Source organism: Labeo rohita, chromosome 2 (genome assembly GCF_022985175.1).
Source record: "Labeo rohita strain BAU-BD-2019 chromosome 2, IGBB_LRoh.1.0, whole genome shotgun sequence".
Lineage (NCBI taxonomy): Eukaryota > Metazoa > Chordata > Actinopteri > Cypriniformes > Cyprinidae > Labeo > Labeo rohita.
Genome location: NC_066870.1, coordinates 37,567,345 through 37,588,578, shown reverse-complemented (window position 1 = coordinate 37,588,578; position 21,234 = coordinate 37,567,345). Strand labels below are relative to the sequence as shown.

At 27.8% G+C, this 21,234-nt stretch overlaps 1 protein-coding gene across 1 annotated transcript; it reads left to right on the top strand.

The window, feature by feature from the left end:
- The first annotated feature begins 3,872 nt into the window (after positions 1 to 3,872).
- Positions 3,873 to 20,882, top strand: cers4b (ceramide synthase 4b). Its single transcript, XM_051094279.1, has 11 exons — positions 3,873 to 4,279; positions 5,677 to 5,862; positions 8,208 to 8,325; positions 11,967 to 12,085; positions 12,349 to 12,406; positions 14,168 to 14,218; positions 15,709 to 15,801; positions 16,279 to 16,407; positions 18,062 to 18,168; positions 18,383 to 18,539; positions 20,189 to 20,882. Exons 2-11 carry the CDS (start codon positions 5,693 to 5,695, stop codon positions 20,396 to 20,398), a joined length of 1,212 nt encoding a protein of 403 aa, XP_050950236.1. The 5' UTR covers positions 3,873 to 4,279; positions 5,677 to 5,692; the 3' UTR covers positions 20,399 to 20,882.
- Positions 20,883 to 21,234: the final 352 nt, after the last annotated feature.

Below are 21,234 nucleotides of genomic sequence, written 5' to 3'. Positions count from 1 at the left end.
CTTTTAAATGCTTTTTGAAATTGGATTTTTTTTAAAGTGTACTTAAGTGTTAAGAAACACTTAATTTCAATAATATGATATTATGTGCAAGTATAGTTTTTTTAAAATATACTTTTAAGATTTGATGCACACTACAAATGTGTATTCAAAACAATTAAGCACATATTTTTAAATGGGTTGCAGTATGATTTATGAGCAGCTGTGTTGAAAATTAAATTTTTAAATTCATAAATGCTCATTCTTTCAGAGCAGAGTATTATTTATTCATCACTGTCATTTGTTGCTTAATGTTAAAATAAACATCTATTACCTGCTTGAATTTTGTGGGTATTGTCATTTGACTTTAAGTTGTACAGTGTATTTACTTTTATTCATTTGACAGATGTTTTTGTCTAGCTTTGATTGTTCAAAAATTAAAGATGAGGAAGAAACACTTAGAGCATTTTTTAAATTTAATAATAAGCTGTAATTTTTCATTGATTTTCATAGATGTTCTCCTGTAACAAATTTAGGTTATAAAAGCATTACTGTGAAATGTTTCTAAAACATTGGAATATACAGTTTAAAATGTTTTTTTACATCATTCTACTAACTTTATTTTCATCCTAATTTCATCCTCGTTTAAAGTGATTAGAACATTATTTAAAGGTTCCTAAAATGTTTTTATACAACATTCTACTAATTCTATTTCCACCCAAAATATAACGTAATTTGAATGCTTATTTTTAATATTCCAAGAACATTAAAATGAGTTTTCTTGTCATAATTAGAATGTTTCTTATGCTTATGAAATACAAATATTTATAGGAAATTTTGAGAATGTTTTCTCAACATTATGAGAATGTATATTAAATATTAATGAAGTTCTAAGAACATTCATAAACATTACTTTAAGAAACATTTTAAAAACGTTAGTGAAAGTTGTGAGAACTTTAGCCGGGTTATTACAGTATTGGGGAAATTCACTCATGATTTAAAATTCACCCACTTCCTGTTTGTTAATGTTCAGTGCACGTGTCACGCATGGAATGCTCCAGGAAAACAACACCCCGCATCTCTGAGCCATGTCAACAAAACTCACCCTGACACTTGCCCTGCGTTAAATGAGTGTCATCTACAATGTGAAACATGCGGGGCATGTGATCAGAGGTGAAAGTATGATTGCATCGATGGACTGTCTGCGTCTTATCACACTCGCATCATAAGAACGTCCTGTATTATCTGATACTGTAATACTTTCAGTGACATGTTTGACACTCAACAATGTGAGCGTAGAGAACTTACATTACACAACAGAGCGAGAACATGTAAAGGAATGAAATTTAACCCCACACATTGATGCAATAATTTATTACGGGTGAATTCACCCAGAGGGGACGTCTGTTGGAGAAGAACTAGGGCATGGGATCTGGATAAGAGACAGACCCTTACAAAAGACACTGTAGTACAGTGATATCAGATTTTGTAGGCTCGTAGAATTGTCCCTTTCCTTTTTTTCTGCACTATCGGGCCCTGTATACCATGGTACTGTGTAGTTACCACATTTATACCATGGTATCTACAAGCTACTCCAAAGTAGGCTAAGATGCTACTATTGTATGTTGTCCAAAAACATGAAAATATCAGTTTTTATTATGTTTGTAGTGAATGACTTCCTAATGCTGTTTACTGCTCTACTCAAGTCTGAAAACATGCTTTTGTTATAGCATTTATGTCTTGTTTATACGGTCTATATCATGTCCAAAACATACTAATAACACAGTGTTTTGTTAGATTTGTCTTGTTTATGCTAATATATCATGCCCAAAAACAAGCTAATATCAGTTTTTATTGTTTGTTATTGATTTCTTTATGCTGTTGCTCTACTTAAATCTGAAAACATGCTAATACCACAGTGTTTTGTTAGATTTGTCTTATTTATGCTAATATATCATGCCCAAAAACATGCTAATATCACATTGATTATTATGTTTGTCTTGTTTATGCTATCTTTTCTAAAAATACACAAATACCACAGTTTTTGTTATATTTGTCTTGTTCACGCTGTCTGTTTCAGCTTATCATATGCAAAACACATGCTAATATCACAGTTTTTGATTATGTTTGTTAGATTTGTCTTGTTTGCTATCGTTTCTATGTCCAAAACATGCTAACACCACAGTTTTTGGTTATTTGTCTTGTTTATATGCTTTCTGCTCTAAGACATTATGTCCAAAAACATGCTAATACCACAGTTTTTGATGTTTGTGTGTTTGTTAGATTTGTCTTGTTTGCTTTCATGTCCAAAACATGCTAATAACACAGTTGTTATATTTGTTAGATTTATCTTGTTTATGCTAATATATCATGCCCAAAAACAAGCTAATATCAGTTTTTATTGTTTGTTATTGACTTCTTTATGCAGTCTTTATACTTAAATCTGAAAACATGCTAATATCACAGCTTTTGTTATAGCTTATTTGTCTTGTTTATATTTATATCATGTCCAAAACATGCTAATACCAGTGTTTTGTTAGATTTGTCTTGTTTATGCTAATATATCATGCCCAAAAATATGCTAATATCACAGTTTTTGATTATTATATTTGTCTTGTTTATGCTATCTTTTCTAAAAATACACAAATACCACAGTTTTTGTTATATTTGTCTTGTTCACGCTGTCTATTTCAACTTATCATATGCAAAACACATGCTAATAACAGTTTTTGATTATGTTTGTTAGATTTGTCTTGTTTGTTATCGTTTCTATGTCCAAAACATGCTAATACCACAGTTTTTGGTTATTTGTCTTGTTTATATGCTTTCTGCTCTAAAACATTTTGTCCAAACACATGCTAACACCACAGTTTTTGGTTGTCTTGTTTATATGCTGTCTGTTTCAACATATCATACGTAAAAAAAAAACATGCTAATACCACAGTTTTGGATGTTTGTATGTTTGTTAGATTTGTCTTGTTTGCTATCATGTCCAAAAAAAGCTAATACTACAGTTTTTGGTTATTTTTCTTGTTTATATGCTGTCTGTTTCAACATATCATACGTAAAAAAACATGCTAATACCACTTTCTGATTACGTTTGTTAGATTTGTCTTTGCTATCATGTCCAAAAACATGCTAATACCACAGTTTTTGGTTATTTGTCTTGTTTATATGCTGTCTGCTCTAATACATAATGTCCAAAAACATGCTAACACCACAGTTTTTAAATATTTGATGATATATTTGTTTTGTTTATGCCGACTGTTATAAAATCTCGTCTTTTCTTGTCTGCAGAGCTGTACTTTAATGGTAAACTCATCAAATCGGTTTATATGTGAGCGGAAATACAACATTAACAGGTAGGTTTGCTCCTTTTTTTTTTACAGAAATGATAATAACTATGTCTTTTTGTACTGTATTTAATACAGTTGATGGAAAGCTTTGTCCGATTTGCAAACGAACCGGTTAAATGAATCGGTTGAAGTGAATCGCAAACTGCGCACCTCAGAACTCATTAGCTTTAGATCTTATTCAGAATCAGATTTAAACAGTGCATTTATTATTAATGATGCGTTTAAGGTAACAGTATAAACAAGCTGTATGACACAAAAAACATTTTTAGTTTTAGATGTGAATCGCGTTTCCTCTCGTATGAAAACAATACGTGGTCACATCAACCACAATGAGATTTAAAAACATTTTTTATGACATAGCGACAAATCTATAATTACAATCAGACACTAAACAAACAGCATTTCTGTGTAGGATTAAACGAATAATTGAATCAGCAGTCAAACGGGTTCAAAAGAACCGAATCATCTAAACGACTCAGACTTCCGAGCATCATCTGCTGGACCAATAGGCGTCTCGACACACCCACAGACAGACAGCAGTCTCTCGTTAAGAGCGGACGGTCTCACTTTTATTAGGGAGACATTAAGAAGACAGCATTTATTTTTCACGTTCATCCAGGTGTAGGATTCCGAAGCGAAAGGATTCGATTCCTCCGGTTTATTTTTAATGGATATTTATTTTTAAATAATTGAACCCAACGCGACCAAGGGCAAGCTACAGAGAATGTCGTTTGAAGATTATTTTAATATTTTTTAAAATCGTGTTTTTTCCACTGCGTTTGGATTGTTTTATGAACAGGATTCTGGATGCAAATCTCCACGGAAATTAATTTGCGTAAAATCCGCTGATCAGAACTGCGCACATCATACATCACCACACACCCTACAACACACCATCATCATCATCATCATCATCATCATCATCATCCGGCAGAGGACATAAACAGGTATCCAGGATTTGTTGATTTGTAATGCCTGATGTTATGAATGTGTCTCGTGACTGTCAACCTGCTGAAGGTTGTTTATTTCTCGCAAATCAAGAAAGTCCCATTGTTTAAGCAGATATCAGCAGTCATCTGTGGGTCAGGTGAGTTTCAGGCAGGTGTGTCGTGAACAACATTTACTACAGACAAGATAACTGACATTACGTGTGCCAGAATTTATCTGATGGACATGATGACCTCTCTCATGGTACATCAGAAACATGTGTTTGTCTTTCACCTAATAAACCCACAGGTTTTCAAATGTGGGGTCAAAATTTCATTTTAATTAAATATATATATATATTAGTAGTAGTAGTAGTAGTAATATTATTATTTTGCAAAATGTAATTTATGGCTGTCATTTTATTTGTGAATATATATATATATATATATATATATATATTTTTTTTTTTTTTTTTCTCATGATTTTGTTCTTTTTCTAAATATTTTTCTAAAATAAAAAAAATAATTGGGAAAAAAATATGTAAAAAAAAAATTTGTTAATCTCATTTAAAATGTAAATTTTTCAGATAATTTTTAAAACTTTTTATTTATTTTTATTTTTTTATATATATATATATATATATTTTAGTATAATGATTTAATTTCGGGTAATATTGTTTTGAATAATATTTTATATAACAATATAACGTATAATAACATAAATTATAAAATATAATAACAATTATTTAATTTTGGAAACAATTATTTAATTTAATGGTCTTAATAAATGTTACATTTAATATTTTTCTCATAGTATAAATGTAGTTTTATTCATAAAATGTGCAGCTTTTTTATTTATGAACGGGATCAAACAGTATTTGGAGAACTTTAGAATAAAAAGATTTGCGAATTCTTGTGACAGTGATCACAGGTTTAAATTTTATTTAAATATATATTTAAATATATATTTAAATAGAAAGCATTTATTTAAAAAAGTTAAAAATATTTACAATTTTTACTGTTTTTTCTGTACTTTGGATCAAATAAATGCAGGCTTGGTGAGCAGAAGAGACTTCTTTAGAATTTTTATTAAAATCTTACTGTTCAAAAACTTTTGTCTGGTAGTGTATAACTTTTTAATACACTATATATAGTATAATAATTATTTTATTTCAAAAACTGCCCGATCTCTGAACAAATCAGTCCTTCTCCAGTAATCCTGAATGATTGGAAAGGTCATGGAAATTCATTGGTCAGGACTAAAGTGTGGGAACATTATGTGGCACATGAGTATGATAGTCATTCAACACTGCTGATACAAGCATCACTGTACCATGGATTCAGCACAGTACTGTTTTTCCATTAATTGAATAGTTTCTATTAATTATAATGCCTCTTCATGTGTTTTTTTGCTTCAGTTCCCCCGACTGAAGGATGGAGCAGATCAGTGAGTGGCTGTGGAAGCAGGAGTACTGGCTTCCTCCGGGAATCAGCTGGGCGGATATGGAGAAGATGGAGGGCTCTCGGCGTCCTCTCCCGCGGGATCTGCTCCTGGCTCTGCCTCTAGCTCTGGGATTCATCATGCTTCGTTACGCTTTTGAGAGGTGACTGATGACTTTATCAAGTCCTGAGGGATTTCAGTGTAATTTAACCAGGTTTTACCTGATTTAATAATAGAGTATGAGTTCAATTACAAAAAGGACCACAGTATCACTGCATTTTTTGGACATTCCTAGAGCAGGGATGTGATTTGTTCCCACATTTTTAAGCATTTCCATATTTTCCAACCTGAATATGAATATGAGTATAATAATAATATTATTAATAATAATTGTAATAATAATAACAACAATAATAGATAATAATTTAGTAAAATACTAATAATTATTATTAATAATAAATACATTTTATATTTTAAATTATAATATTATTATTCCTATACAAAATATAGTTTGTATTAATGTGTTTAATGTTTTTTTATTCCAACAGCAAAAAAGTTCAATAATAAAACTAATAGTAATAATAAATGTATTATAACTATTACTGTTGTTATTATTGAATATTAATTTTTATTTTAAAATACAATATTATTATTGCAAAAGTAATGTTTCCTTTTTGATTTGTTTAATGTTTATAAATTAAATAATAATACAATAAAACATTACTTTAATAATAATAGTTATAATTTTATAATTTAAATAACAAGTGTTAAGTGTTAAGTTAAACAACAGTTAAGTTTAATAATAATAATAATTATTATTATTATCACTGAATACTAATTTTTATTTTTCTGTGTAATATTATTGTAAGAATAATGTTTCTTTAATGAGTTAAATTTTTATAATTGAAATAATAATACATTAAAAATATTACTTAAAAAATAATAGTTATAAATGTATTATTATTATTAATATCATTATTAAATACAAATGTTAATATTTCAAAGTAAAATATCATTATTCCAATACAAATATATTTTATTGTTTAATTTTTATAATTTAGTTTTATAATATGGTAAGTTTAATAATAATAATTTATTTAATAATAATAATCATTGTTATTATTATTATTTTTATTGAATAGTATTTTTTATTTTACAGTGCAATATTATTATTGTAAGAGTAATGTTTCTTTATTGATTTGTTTTATAATTGAAATAATAATACAAAAAAATATTACTCTTATAATAATAGTAATATATTTATTATTATTATTATTATTATTATTAAATACTTTTTCTTTTTATATTTTACACCACAACATTATTATTACAATACTAATATATTTATTTACTGATGTGTGTGATTTAATATAAAAATATAATAACAATTTTTATTTTATTTATTTGAATAATAATATATTTTTTTACTATTTATTACCATTTTATTTACTAATTTGTTTGATTTTTATGTGTTAAATAATTATCCAAAATATTTGGAATAATAATACTAACAACAATAATAGTTCACATATTATTATTATTATTATTATTACTTTGAATGGGAGTAAAAAATAGATCAAAGAAAAGTTTTCTTTAGTTTTTGTCAGCTGATCACATAATTATTTGAGGAACCTGAATCTGAATCTGTGATGTTTGCCTGGTTTGCCATCTGACACCATCACTAAATAATAAATTAAAAGAATTTGTTAGCCGAACAATTTGTGCAACATGCTTAAAACCTTTCAGAACTCCTTAGCATTTTCTTCAGAAAATGTAGACATCTTGGGAAAATCATGTCTAGACATTTACATTGCAAGAATGTGGTATTTTGGGAAGTCACTACTGCGAATGAAGTTGTTTGTTAGTTTAACTGATTCCACTAGTCTCTCTCATGCATGTGTGCTTGAATGTTTAGCATGCATGCTTGAATCTGCCGTATCTCCCCATGCAATCGGCCTCTTTGTTTAGTTTTGAGCATTTGGCGTCTGCTGTGGTGTAACTTTATGCGTCTTTGTGAGTGACGGCGCGACTAGCAGGTGTGTGTTTCTGTGTATTGTGTGTGTGACCCGAGGGGGCAGATGAAGGCCGGTGTGTTATAGGAAGGGAGGGAGACGCTGTATCAACAAACTGCAGCAGGCAGACGCAGAGAGCACGTGTGTGTGTGTGTGTGTGTGTGTGTGTTGCTGCAGCAGCTGATCGCTATAGCAACACAAAGAGCCCGTCATGTCAGCTGATGCTGCGACCCGTTTCACCCTCCACTGATCCCGGATCATGTTTCCACATCTAATTAAAGGCCAACCAATGCAAACTGATTCATAAACAATAATAGTGTTTGTACAGGTAATATTGCACATTAAACAACAATCGTAATTGCATTTAAATGTACCTCTTGAGCAACCTCTGAGCAATGCGTGCTCTTTTTCTGTGAGGACATTTAGTAACAAAAAGATGTTGAAGAAATGCATTGTGTGTCCTGAATCCTTTATTTCCTGTATCTCTCTCATGCAGACGTGTGGCATTTCCTCTCAGCAGAGTTTTAGGGGTGAAAGATCGAGTTTGTTTGAAAGTCACTCCTGCCCCAAATTTGGAGGCATTTTATACTAAAAACAGCAGACAGCCAACGCAGGTTAGTACACACACACATTACTCAAAACACATTTCCAGTGACATTTTTATTTATTTTTCATGTATTATGTATTCATTTTCTTGTTTTTTGTATTGTTTTAGTGGCTTGAGTATTATAAAGATTAATTTAAAAAGTATTAAAATATATTATTTTATTTAACATACAAATATTATTGTTATTTTTTATTTCTTATTAATAATTAATATTATTTATTTATTTATTTATTTATTTATGCTGATATTAGCCAATGAAAAACATTTTTGGCCCAGTGTTGTTATTGTTATTGAAATAAAGCTAAATATTAGATTAAAAAACTTGATGAAAATTAGAAATGTTGCCTTGGCAATTAATTGAAATAAGTTTTAAAAGTATGATGAAGTAGTAAAAATAAATAAAAAGCAATTACTAAAACTAAAACTGCAATTAAAATAAATTAAAGCTAAACTAAAATATATACAAATAAGAAATTGTAAATAATAAATAAATAATAAAAATTGCTATAACTAACTAAAATTAAAGTAAAAAGTGAAATAAAAATAAATTAAAGCTACAGTAAAATATACAAAAATAATAAAAGTATAACAAAGTTAGTGAAACTAAATAAAATGGAATGAAAACTGAAATAAAAATAAATTAAAGCTACAGGAAAATACACAAAAAAGACGAAAGCAAGTACCAAAAATGACTAAAACTGAAATTAAAATAAAAACTGAAATAAAAAATAAATTAAAGCTACAGAGAAATGACAAAAGCACATAACAAAATTACTATAACTGAAATTAAAATTAAATCTGAAATAAAAATAAGTTAAATTTACAGTAACATATACAGAAATAATAAAAAAAATGACAAAAGCACAACAAAATTAGTAAAACGAACTAAAATGAAAACGAAAACTGAAATAATAAAAAATGACAAAAGCACATAACAAATTACTAAAACTAACAAAAATTGAAATAAAAATAATTAAAGCTACCGTAAAATATACAAAAATAATAAAAATGACAAAAGCACGTTTTAATTGAATTAAAATTAAAAATACTAAAATAACAATATTTTGGCCCCATCTTTTAGAATTTATTAAACTATTTTATTTAGAAATAATTTTTACCTTAAAATCCACAAATATCTGGGGACTAATATTGTTTTGCAATAGAAACATATTTCTTTACCGATGTGTTTGATTTTTATAATTTAAGTAATGAAACAAAAATATTGTTTTGAATCCTTAATAATTTAAGAAACATTATTAGAATTTAAGAAACATTTTTAATATTTAAGAAACCCTTCCCTTTGAACACATACACAAATTTGTCACTGAATTAAACTAACACCTGCACACACACACACACACACACACACACACACACGAATCTGGTTTAATGCAAACGTACACCGAGAGATCATTCTCCCACAGTTGTTGTTATGCATCCTGCCTTCCTGGAAAATACCCATAGTATTTTGCAAATGAGTGTGTGGATGTCTAACCACATACGGAAAGAAAGCAAATGTGTTTTTAACGGACATACAGGTAACCCAGAACAAGTCTGAAATAGTTGTGGGTCGTTAGTACGTCCTGATTGATGAAACATGATTCAGAAAGCAAAAAATGCAGTATAGTTTGACACTACAAATGGCACACGTTCCGTAAAGATGTGCTTTATACATTGTGATCAGATTAAACTGGTAAAAAAATATGATTTAATAAGGCACTAAGGTCAGGAAATGTGCATTTATATTTCATAGTGTAAGAGGAAGCCGCACAAACAGTGTGTTGTAAGGAACCTGATAGTGTTGGCATTTCTTTTGGACGTGGACGCATTGTGTTCCTGTCGGCAGCTATTTCTGGAGTTAATTTCATTATTTAATGTCCTTGTTTTTCTTGGTTGTTGAATTTCTGGTTATAATTTACATAATTTATATGAATAAGTTTGCTGCTTGTAAATAGGTTTTACGGTTAGTAACGTATCTTACTGGTATTCTCGTGTATCAAGATGTTTTTTAAAGTAATTAGATAATCCATTACAATTATAAGTAATTTTTACATGACTGAAAAAGGTGTAGTCTGAAGTAGAAGCTTATTTGACCTTTTTATTTTATTCATTAAATTGTATTAAATTTATGGACAATGAAAAAAAAACATTTTTTGGCCCATTGTTGTTATTCTTAACTAAAACTATTAAAAATCATTTTCAGCAACTGATTTAAAGATAAATATTAAATGAAAATCTTAACGAAAATTAGAAATGTTAAGTAATGCAATTAATTAAAATGAAAATACAAACAAATGACAAAAGCACATAAATTACTAAAAAATTAAATTAAAACTAAATCAAAAAATGTATAAATACAACAATAATATATAAATGTACTGTATAATACTGTACATACTTTACTATGTAAAATACTATACTATGTAAATAATATAATATTTATACATTTTTAGTATATATATTGACCTTGAAGTAAAACAATTGCTAAAATTAAAGTGAAATAAAAACAAATGATAAAAGCACATAAATTGCTAAAACTAAATAAAATTAAATTGAAAACTGAAATAAAATATACAAAAATAATAAAAATGACAAGAGCACAAAATTACTTAGCAAAAATTAATAAATACAACAATAATATATAAATGTACTGTATAAAACTATAAATATTTTACACAACAAAGCAGAGAAATAAATAATGTATAAGAAATAAATAATCAAAAATAAAATAATAAAAATGACAAAATCACATAACAAAATTAGTAAAACTAATTGAAATTAAAATGAAAACTGAAAAAGGCTAAATAAAAGAATGAATAAATACAACAAAATAAAAATGGAAATAAAAACAAATGACAAAAGCACATAAATGACTAAAACTAATTAAAATTAAAATTAAAACTGATATAAAAATAAATTAAAGCTACACACAAACACATGCACATATATAAATGTACATTATATATATCAATGACAAAAGTACATAACAAAATGACTGAAACTACCCAAAATTAAAATGAGAATTAATAAAAATAACTGAGAAAAGGTACAGCCTATTTAACCTTTTTTGTTTTATCCTTTTTTTGATGCATCACTTTTACGATTACATTTAATCTATACAAAATATATAAAAACAAAGCAGTCACTTAAGACAAAAATAAGTCATAAGGCTTTTATACAACTCAAAACAACACCTAAATTAATACAATTATTAAATATTTGTTTCATATACAAATTATTCATTTATATATATTTTTAAATATAATTATTTATTATATAAATATATAATAATACTTAAATTTAATTAATAATAATAATAATAAATTAATTAACAATGAATTGTTTTTTAATATTTTTATTAATTAATTTAATAATTATTATAATTAATTATTCAATCATTTAATTATTCAGTCATATATCTATCATCTCTGAATTTTGAAATGTGTGTTTTTATGTGTCTTGTCACAAGGATTATTTTGGTAAGAATAGTAAAGAAACTAGTAGAAACTTGTAAAGTGGCTGTTTATTAATTTAACATCAGGCATGAGTTAGAATGTGCTATTGTATTGTAAACCTATTGTATTTAAACCTAGGAAATTTCTGTCCGTTATCAAATAATATCTCATGTGACTACATTGTTCTATCTAGACTGAGATCAACAGTCTGGTTAACCAGTGCAACCTGACTCAAAGACAAGTTGAGACCTGGTTCCGTAACCGCAGGAACCAAGACAGACCCAGCAACAGTAAGAAGTTTTGCGAGGCCAGGTAAGTTCATCTCAGGTATTTGTTTTTGATAAAATCACAATCGTGTGCATCTTATCTGCTGAACCAAACCCAGTAACTGTTTCCTACTAATTTTGGACTGCCAATTTTAAAAACAGTGCCTGTTTTTGTTTCTGTCACACTTTCACACAAAATGCGTTTTATCACATTTTCACTTTTGACAAGTATTGATATTTTTGAACTCAGCATTATCAAATTTTGCAGTCGTCTGTACAATAGTAGCGCCGTTTCTTTTGTTTCCCCAGCTGGAGATTTGTGTTCTACCTGGTGTCTTTCACCGCGGGATTTGCGTCTTTAATTAACGTAAGTCAACATTTGAAGCTTTATTCCCTCGTGAACCCGAGTGTGTCTTGAGTCAGTGTCTTTTGAGTCGTCTCCCAATTAGTGTCCCCTAATTGCAGTTGAGGTCAAAAGTTTACATACACCTTGTAGAATCTGCAAAATTGTTGTTATTTTAATCGAAATAAGAGGGATCATACAAAATGCATGTTAGTGTTTATTTAGTACTGACCTGAATAAGATATTTCACATAAAATACATTTACATATAGTCCACAAGAAAAAATAATAGTTGAATTTATAAAAGTTTACATATGCTTGATTCTTAATACTGTGTTGTTCCCTGAATGATCCACAGCTGTGTGTTTTTTTGTTTAGTTATAGTTGTTTGAGTCCCTTGTTTGTCCTGAACTGTCTGTCTGAAAACTTTTGAACAGAATGAAGATGTGTATGTTTTTCTTATTTTGCCCAAATATATATATATTTCCCCATTTAGTACTGTCCTTCAGAAGCTAAAGAAGATACTTACATGTTTTCCAGAAGACAAAATAAGTTAAATTTAGCCTTATCTTCAGATTTCAAAAGTTTTCACCCCCCGGCTCTTAATGCATCGTGTTTTCTTCTGGAGCATCAGTGAGCGTTTGAACTTAAAATGAAAATTAAAAAAAAAACTGTAGGCTAAAGTTTATTTGACCTTTTTTGTTATCCTTTTTTAATGCATCACTTTTACTATTACATTTAATCTATACAAAATATATAAAAACAAAACAAAACAAATATATGCAACTCAAAACTACACTGAAATTAATACAGGTATTTAATGTTTCATATAAAAATTATTAATTCATATGTTTTAAAAATATAATTATTTAATATATAAATATGTAATAATGCTTAAATTAAATTATTAATAATAAATCCAATAATGAAATATTATTAATAATTAATCATTTATTTAATACGTATTATAATTAACATGTTCGTCCTGAACGGTTAAACTGGTTGCTGTTCTACAGAAAAACCCTTCAAGTCCCACAAATTCTTTGGAAGTCCCAAAAGTTTGAAAACTTTTGAACAGAATTAAGATGTGTACATTGTTGCCTAAATATCATATTTTTTTCATTTAGTACTGTCCTTCAGGTGCTACAGAAAGCACTTAAAATATGTTACATTTAACCTGATCTTCAAATTCCAAAAGTTTTCACCCCCCGGCTCTTAATGCATTGTGTTTCCTTCTGGAGCATCAGTGAGTGTTTGAACCTCCTGTAATAGTTGCATATGAGTCCCTCAGTTGTCCTCGGTGTGAAAAGATGGATCTCAAAATCATACAGTCATTGCTGGAAAGGGTTCAAATACGCTGTGAAGAACAGCAGCAGTTTAACTGTTCAGGACAAACAAGGGACTCATGAACAACTATCACTAAACAAAAAAACACAGTTGTGGATCATTCAGGAACAACACAGTATTAAGAATCAAGTGTATGTTGTTTTTGGTAAAACAATTAACATTTTCTGCTAGGTGTATGTAAACTTTTGACCTCAACTTCTGGTTTAGTTAAATCAACAAGAAGGAGCATTCGAATAATTCGCTTGAGCTTCGTTGTTGTGAACGCACACGGCTCTAATGTTTTTCTGAAACACATCTCAGGCCCTCGGGACTCGGTGTGGCTTTCACTATCTGACTGGCTCTTTTGTTGTCAGGCGGTTAAAGGAAGTAGTCTTGTTGTTGGCGTTTGATTTTAATAGCAGTTGTGTGAAAGTGACCGCAGTGTTTGTCTTCCTCATAGACGCCCTGGTTCTGGGATCAGAGAGAGTGCTGGAGGGGATTTCCTCAACAGGTGAGATAACCTGGCTGAATTACACACGGCACAACAAACACGCCATCTGACCCACGTGCACGCAGAATATTTAATATACATGTTTATATTTGGGATATTTGTCAGCTTAATTATTTTCAACATTGAAAATAACCAAATGTTTCTTGAGCAGCAAATCAGCATATTAGAATGATTTCTGAAGGATCATGTGACACTGAAGACTGGAGTAATGATGCTGAAAATTGAGCTTTGATCACAGGAATAAATTACATTTTAAAATATATTCAAATAGAAAATAGTTATTTTAAATGGTAATAATATTTCACAATTTTACTGATTTTACTGTATTTTAATCAAATGCAGGAAAGCAGCATATTAGAATGATTTATGAATGATCATGTGACACTGAAGACTGGAGTAATGATGCTGAAAATTCAGATTTGATCACAGAAATAAATTATATTTTACGATATATTTGCATAGAAAACATAGAATAGCTAAAATAGTAATAATATTTTAGATTTTTTTTACTGTTTTTTAATCAAATAAATGCAGGAAAGCCACATATTAGAATGATTTCTCAAGTATCATGTGACACTGAAAGTTCAGTAATGATGCTGAAAATTCAGATTTGACTGCAGAAATAAATTACATTTTAACATATATTCAAAAAGAAAATAGTTATTTAAAATTGTAATAATATTTCACAATTTTTACTGATTTTACTGTATTTTTAATCAAATAAATGCAGCCCTGGTGAGCAGAAGAGGCTGTTTCAAATACATTTTGTATGGGAAATATATCTGACTATGACAGTGATAGATATGAACCTGTATGTGTCATGTTTTAGTATTATTAGAACAATCGACCTGTAATATCAAGGAAAATTATTTTTGACATCATATTTACAATAGCAGTCAAAAGCTGAATTTATACTTTTCAGAATTTTAAAAACACATCACTTTAAATTCTTGAAATTAGTGTTGTTTAAATTGGATTAGTATTGAATATTTTAATTTAATTTGTGTTAAAATTGTAGTGGTTTTCTTGTTTGTTTTGGTCATTTGTATTTATTTATTTGTTTTTTAAATCTCTTTTTGTAAATTTGTAAAATTTGTAAAAAAAAAAAAAAAAAAAAAAATTTTTTTTGTAAATGTGGTTTTTATTGATTTGTAATTTTTCTATTTTAGTTTTAGTCATTTTTAGTGCATAAAGTTAATTAAATTAAAAATTAGAAATGTTCCCTCAGCAACTAGCTGAAATGAGTTTTTTTTTAATATATATTTATTTTATTGAAATGATTTTTTTATATATTTATTTTATATTTCATTTGATTTTTTTTTTTTTTTTTTTTTACATTTATTTCAGTTTATTTCAAGCAACAAAATGTAATTAATTTATTTGTTTATTTTTATGGTTATGCTTTTACACCTGCTTAGAAGTGATGAAATGTCCTTATCCTTTGCTGTAAGTCCTGTTTTCATTCAGGTCCTGTGTTTGTGTCTCTGTAGCCGGTTCAGGACGTTCATTACTGGTACTACATGCTTGAGCTGGGCTTCTACTGGTCTCTGCTGCTCTGTGTGTCTGTGGACGTCAAGAGAAAAGTAAGAGCGCACAGTGGAGTTTTTTGGTCTCTGAATGTTTCATGATGACCTTGTGTTCCGTAAAACCCTTTGTGTGTTACCGGGTCAGATTTTCTCTTTTGAAACAAACGTCCTTTTAGAGCTGCTCAATTATTTACTTTGCTAGCTGCTCACATGTCGGTTATGAAAATAAGGTTATGATGTTAATATATAATAAGGAAATTATGTTTTTATCAGCTGTTTGGACTCTGGATTCTGACGGCGCCCATTCACATCCATTATTGAGCAAGTGATGGAATGTTCATTTTTGGATTAACTGTTTCTTTAAATGCTTAAAGGTTTGCGAAGTTTTCTTCCTGGAGTGTGTCAGCAGCACATCGTCTATTGTTTGGACAGATTTATTGTTTGATTGTTTCAGGTTTCATTTCCTGTCAGTGCTGCCCACCATAATATCAGTTACTGATATCCTTTTGTCTTTTTGTTTTAATTCTGTATTAGGATTTCAAAGAACAGATTGTCCATCACTTTGCCACGATCTTCTTGCTGGGTTTCTCGTACTGCTCCAACTACATTCGGATCGGCACCCTGGTGATGCTCGTCCACGACTCCTCAGACTTCCTGCTGGAGGTAAGATCTTAACCGCTGAGTCACGCATTCATGCTCAAAAACAATGAGCCTAACACTTCCAGAAAAATCCCCAAACACATCACCAGTCCATGATTTCACTCGTATTTCCTGTTTAAGTCACACCTGTTTCTGGGTTTACAGTGAACTTTATGCTTTGTTTTGGCTGTATGACGTTTATGCTGTAGAGTAATTTGGATTTTTAAGTGGTTTCAGTACTTAAAATTTACAAGTTCAACTTAAAATATTTATTTAAGTTAGTTTTACTTTCATTTGTATGTTTTCAGTGTAATTTTGTTATGTGCTTTTGTTCATTTTATTTGTTATAATTTGTTTAGCTTTAATTATTTTACGTTTTTATTCATTTTAGTATTTCAATACATTTATTTCTGTTAATTGCCAAGAAAACATTTCTCATTTTAATTTTAAATGTAAAAGTTTTTAAGTTTCAGTGCTTTTTATTTTATTTTTTTCAGTGTATTTTTTTTGTATATTTTTTAGTTTAATTTAAATTTTAGTTTTAGTAGTTTAGTTTTGCTTAGGTTTTCTTGACTGTTTAGTCTTTTTTGTTCTTGTTAAACAGAAAATTAATAAATTAATAAACAAAAAAATAATAATAAATGTACTGATTTCTTTTTTTTTCATTTGTACTGATTTTAGTATTTCAACTTAATTTAATTCATTTAGTTGTCAAGGAATCATTTCTCATTTTAGTTTCAGTGCTTAAAAATTTTGAATTTGAACTTAAATTATTTATTGCAGTTATTTTTATATTAATGTGTGTGTGTGTGTATGTATATATATATACATACATAGCTTTTTTCATAGCTTTTTTTAGGAATTTATTTTAGTTTTTTTATTTTTAGTTTAATTTAAATTTTAGTTTTAGTAGTATTCATTTTTTTTTTTTGTTTATTTTAGGTTTCTTTTTTCTTCTTGCTATACATAAAGTTGCAAAATAAATAAAAATAATAAATGTATTGGTATTTATTTTCATTTTTTAAAGTATTTTAGTTTAGTTTTTTATTTGTATATTTTCAGTTTCATTTAAATTTCAGTTTTAGTAGTGTTTTTTTTTTTTTTTTGTTCTTGTTATACAGAAAATTACTCAAATAAAAATAAATGTATTGGTATTTAGTTTTTTTTTTTTGTTTCATTTTTTACTGATTTTAGTATTTCAACTTTATTTATTTCACTTTGTTGTCAAGGAACCATTTCTCCTTTTAGTTTTAAATCTAAAAGTTTTTAGTTTTCAGTACTTAAAATTTAGAATTTTAAAGTAAATTATTTATTTTAGTTAGTTTTATATTTATGTTTATGTGTATTTTGTTATATATATGTATTTAGCTTTTTGTTTTATTTTTTTCAGTATCATATTTCAATTTTTTATTTGTATATTTTCAGTTTAATTAAAAAAATAAATAATATATATATATATATATATATATATATATATATATATATATATTTATAAACATTACATAAATAAAATAAAAAAGGATATAATGTATTGCTATTTTGCTTCAATTTATGTTTCTTATTTCAGCTAGTTCCCAATGAAACATTTCTCATTTTAGTTTAAGTTTTTAAGTTTCAGTGCTTAAAATGTCTAATAATTTTTAGTAGCTCAACTAAAATCTCTCTGATTTTTTCTCAGTCTGCCAAGATGTTCAACTATGCCGGCTGGAAGAAAGTCTGCGATTCACTGTTTGTGATTTTTGCTGCTGTATTCCTGGTTACACGTCTGGTTGTGTTTCCCAGCAAGTAAGAACTTTAAACTCTTTCAGTCATGAAGTATCAGATAACGTCGTCTTCAGTTCTCATTTTAAAACACTTCACTATTAATGTCACTTTATCTAGTTGTTCATCCAGTGTCTGTAATAGAAGTAAGCTGCTCTTAGATTCAGTTCCCGTGCATTGTATTTCTCAGCGTTCAAACAGTGTGTGTGTGTGTGTGTGTGTGTTTTCTCTCCTGTAGGATCATCTACACCACTCTGGTTTTGTCGATGGAAGTGTTTGAGCCCTTTGTAGGATATTATTTCTTTAATGCGCTGCTGCTGGTGCTGCAGGCGCTGCACATTTACTGGGCTTATCTCATCCTCAGAATGATCTACAAGTTTCTCTTCTTAGGGAAAGTAAGTCAGTCCGTCCATCCGTCATATCTGAATGTCCCGGAAAGTAATTAGAGACTTAAGTCACCAAAAAATGTCTGAATTGAATTACATAACAGTGGTATTTTAGTATTATGTACTGTCATAATATTTATTGTTTTTTTTGAATGAGCCTTTATTTTCACATTTTCAGTTTGCATTTCAATTTAAGTTTAGACTTTAGTACTTTTATATTATTATTGTTTTTTTCAGTTTAATTTAAAATATAGTTTTAGTAGTGTTCAATTGTTTTTAGTGTTTTGTCCTTGTTTTATATATATATATATATATATAAACACTAAATAAATAAAATAAAATAATGTATGTATTGGTATTTGGCTTTATTTCTTTATTTCTTTAAATATTTTTAGTTTTAGTGAGTTTAGTATTTCGACTTTATTTATTTCAGTTAGTTGCCAAGGAAACATTTCTCATTTTAGTTTTAAATGTAACAGTTTTTTAAGTTTTTTAAATTTAGAATTTCAACTTAAATAATTTATTAAAATAATTAATGATTATAATTATAATAATCATTGTTATTTGTTATAATAATTAATAATTATTATAATAATTGCTATTATAATTTACTATAATAATTAATAATTATTATAATTTAAAAAAAAATCAGTTTTATTTAAATTTCAGTTTTAGTAGTGTTCGGTAGTTTTAATATTTTCCAGTTTAATTGTAATTTTAGAATTTTTTTCTTGTTTTTTAGTTTTTTTAGATATTTGTATTTCTATTTAGCTTTCATTTATTTATTTTTTTTCAGCAATTTTAGTACTTCATCTTAAATTATTTATTTACATTCATTTTTAAATTGTTAGTTTTAATTTTAATTTTGTTGTGCTTTTGTCATTTTACTTTTTGTTCTATGTATATTTGTTTTTACTGTAATTTATTTTATTTCGTTCTTAGTTTTAGTAAGTGTAGTATTTTAACTTGAATTATTTAATAAATAAATAAAATCTAAATAAAATGTATATTTTTTTATTATTATAAAATTATGTATATTTATATATATATTCTTTTATTTTTTATATTGTCAATTTTAATTATGTGTGTGTGTGTGTGTGTATATATATATATATATATATATATATAAGATATATCTGATATATTTGATATATATCTTTAGCTTTAAGTTCTTTTTATTGTAGTTTTATTTACTGAATTTATTTTTATTATTATTTTTATAACTTAAATGGTTTATTTAAGTTAGTTTTACTTTTATTTGTATATTGTTTGGTTATTTTAATTTTAGTTTAAATTTTAGTATTTTTGCTTTTGTTGTTTTTATTCGTTTTTTTGTATATTTATTTTCTGTTTAGTTTTAGCTTTTATTTCAATTTTAGTTTAAGTTCAGAACATCAAAATATTTATTTCAGTTAGCTGCCAAAGTTCTCATTTTTACATTTAAGTTTTTCAGTTTATATATTATTTTACATATTTCAATTACCTACAATTTTTAAAATAGTTTGTTTTAATTATCAACAACACTGTTGCATACATAACAAACATTTTTTTCTCTATTCTGATTTTAAAAGCACTGTGCGTTGTGATCAGTTTATTAGCTGCTATAAATTCAAATGAACCAAAATATCTATAACCAGTCTCACTTTGACCTTCAACAGCTGGACAAGGACGAGCGCAGCGACGTTGAAAGTGAGCCAGAGGTGGAAGAGAATGAGGAAGAACAAGAGAAGGAGGAAGATCAGTCGTCCTGGAGGAAGAGGAAGGTGGTTCTGGACTCCAGGCTGGCGATGCTCAGCTCCAGCTGTGTCTTAAATAACTTGACTAACCAGAAAGCCGACACGAACAGAAGACTGCCGAAAGCAAGATAGCAGCGTTGCCTTTCCTCATTCATCCATAAAATATTATCATGCACTGTTTCAGAGACACAAACAACACAAATCACTCTCATTTACACCAGTAACCAGCTCAACGATGAAGTATTTATGAGGGAGTGGTAGATCAATGATTTTCTTCATGAAATTCTCTTTATTTAGTTGCACCTCGTATCGCTACTAAAAGAGTAGAATTGAACTGAATGGAAATGAAAAGACTGGCTGACGTGTGCATTTAGTTCATGACAGATCAGCAATGAAAATCCATATCAGTAATGTTCAGTCTGTAATAAATAGACTATAAATGACTTTTAACTGAAAATACACTGTATTTATTCTGCACTTGTATGATAAAAAAATACTCAGAGGTCTGTTTGAAATGAATGATTTGTTTTGTAAATATATCTGTAGGTTTCATTTGAATGGCACTGTTGAGTATGTTTTAATGTATTCTGGTAGAATATATGAATATATTGTAAAATGTCTTGTCTTTGTCTTTCTTCTTTTTAATTTGTCAACCTTTAAAACGAAGTATATATAATATATGTATTATTAATATAAATATTACATTGTAAATTATTGTGACAAAGCACACATCAGTTTCAATTCTACATTTAATAAATATGATCATTATTAAATATGATAAATTTGCAAAGATTAATATAAATATTAAATTGTACATTGTGGCAAATTACATACTTTTTTATCATTTAAAAATGCATATATTTAAAAAATATTTAAAATATATTTTAAAATATTTAAAAATATATATTGTATATATTAGTGAATATTTGTAACTGAATGTTTATGACATTCTATATGTATTATATGTA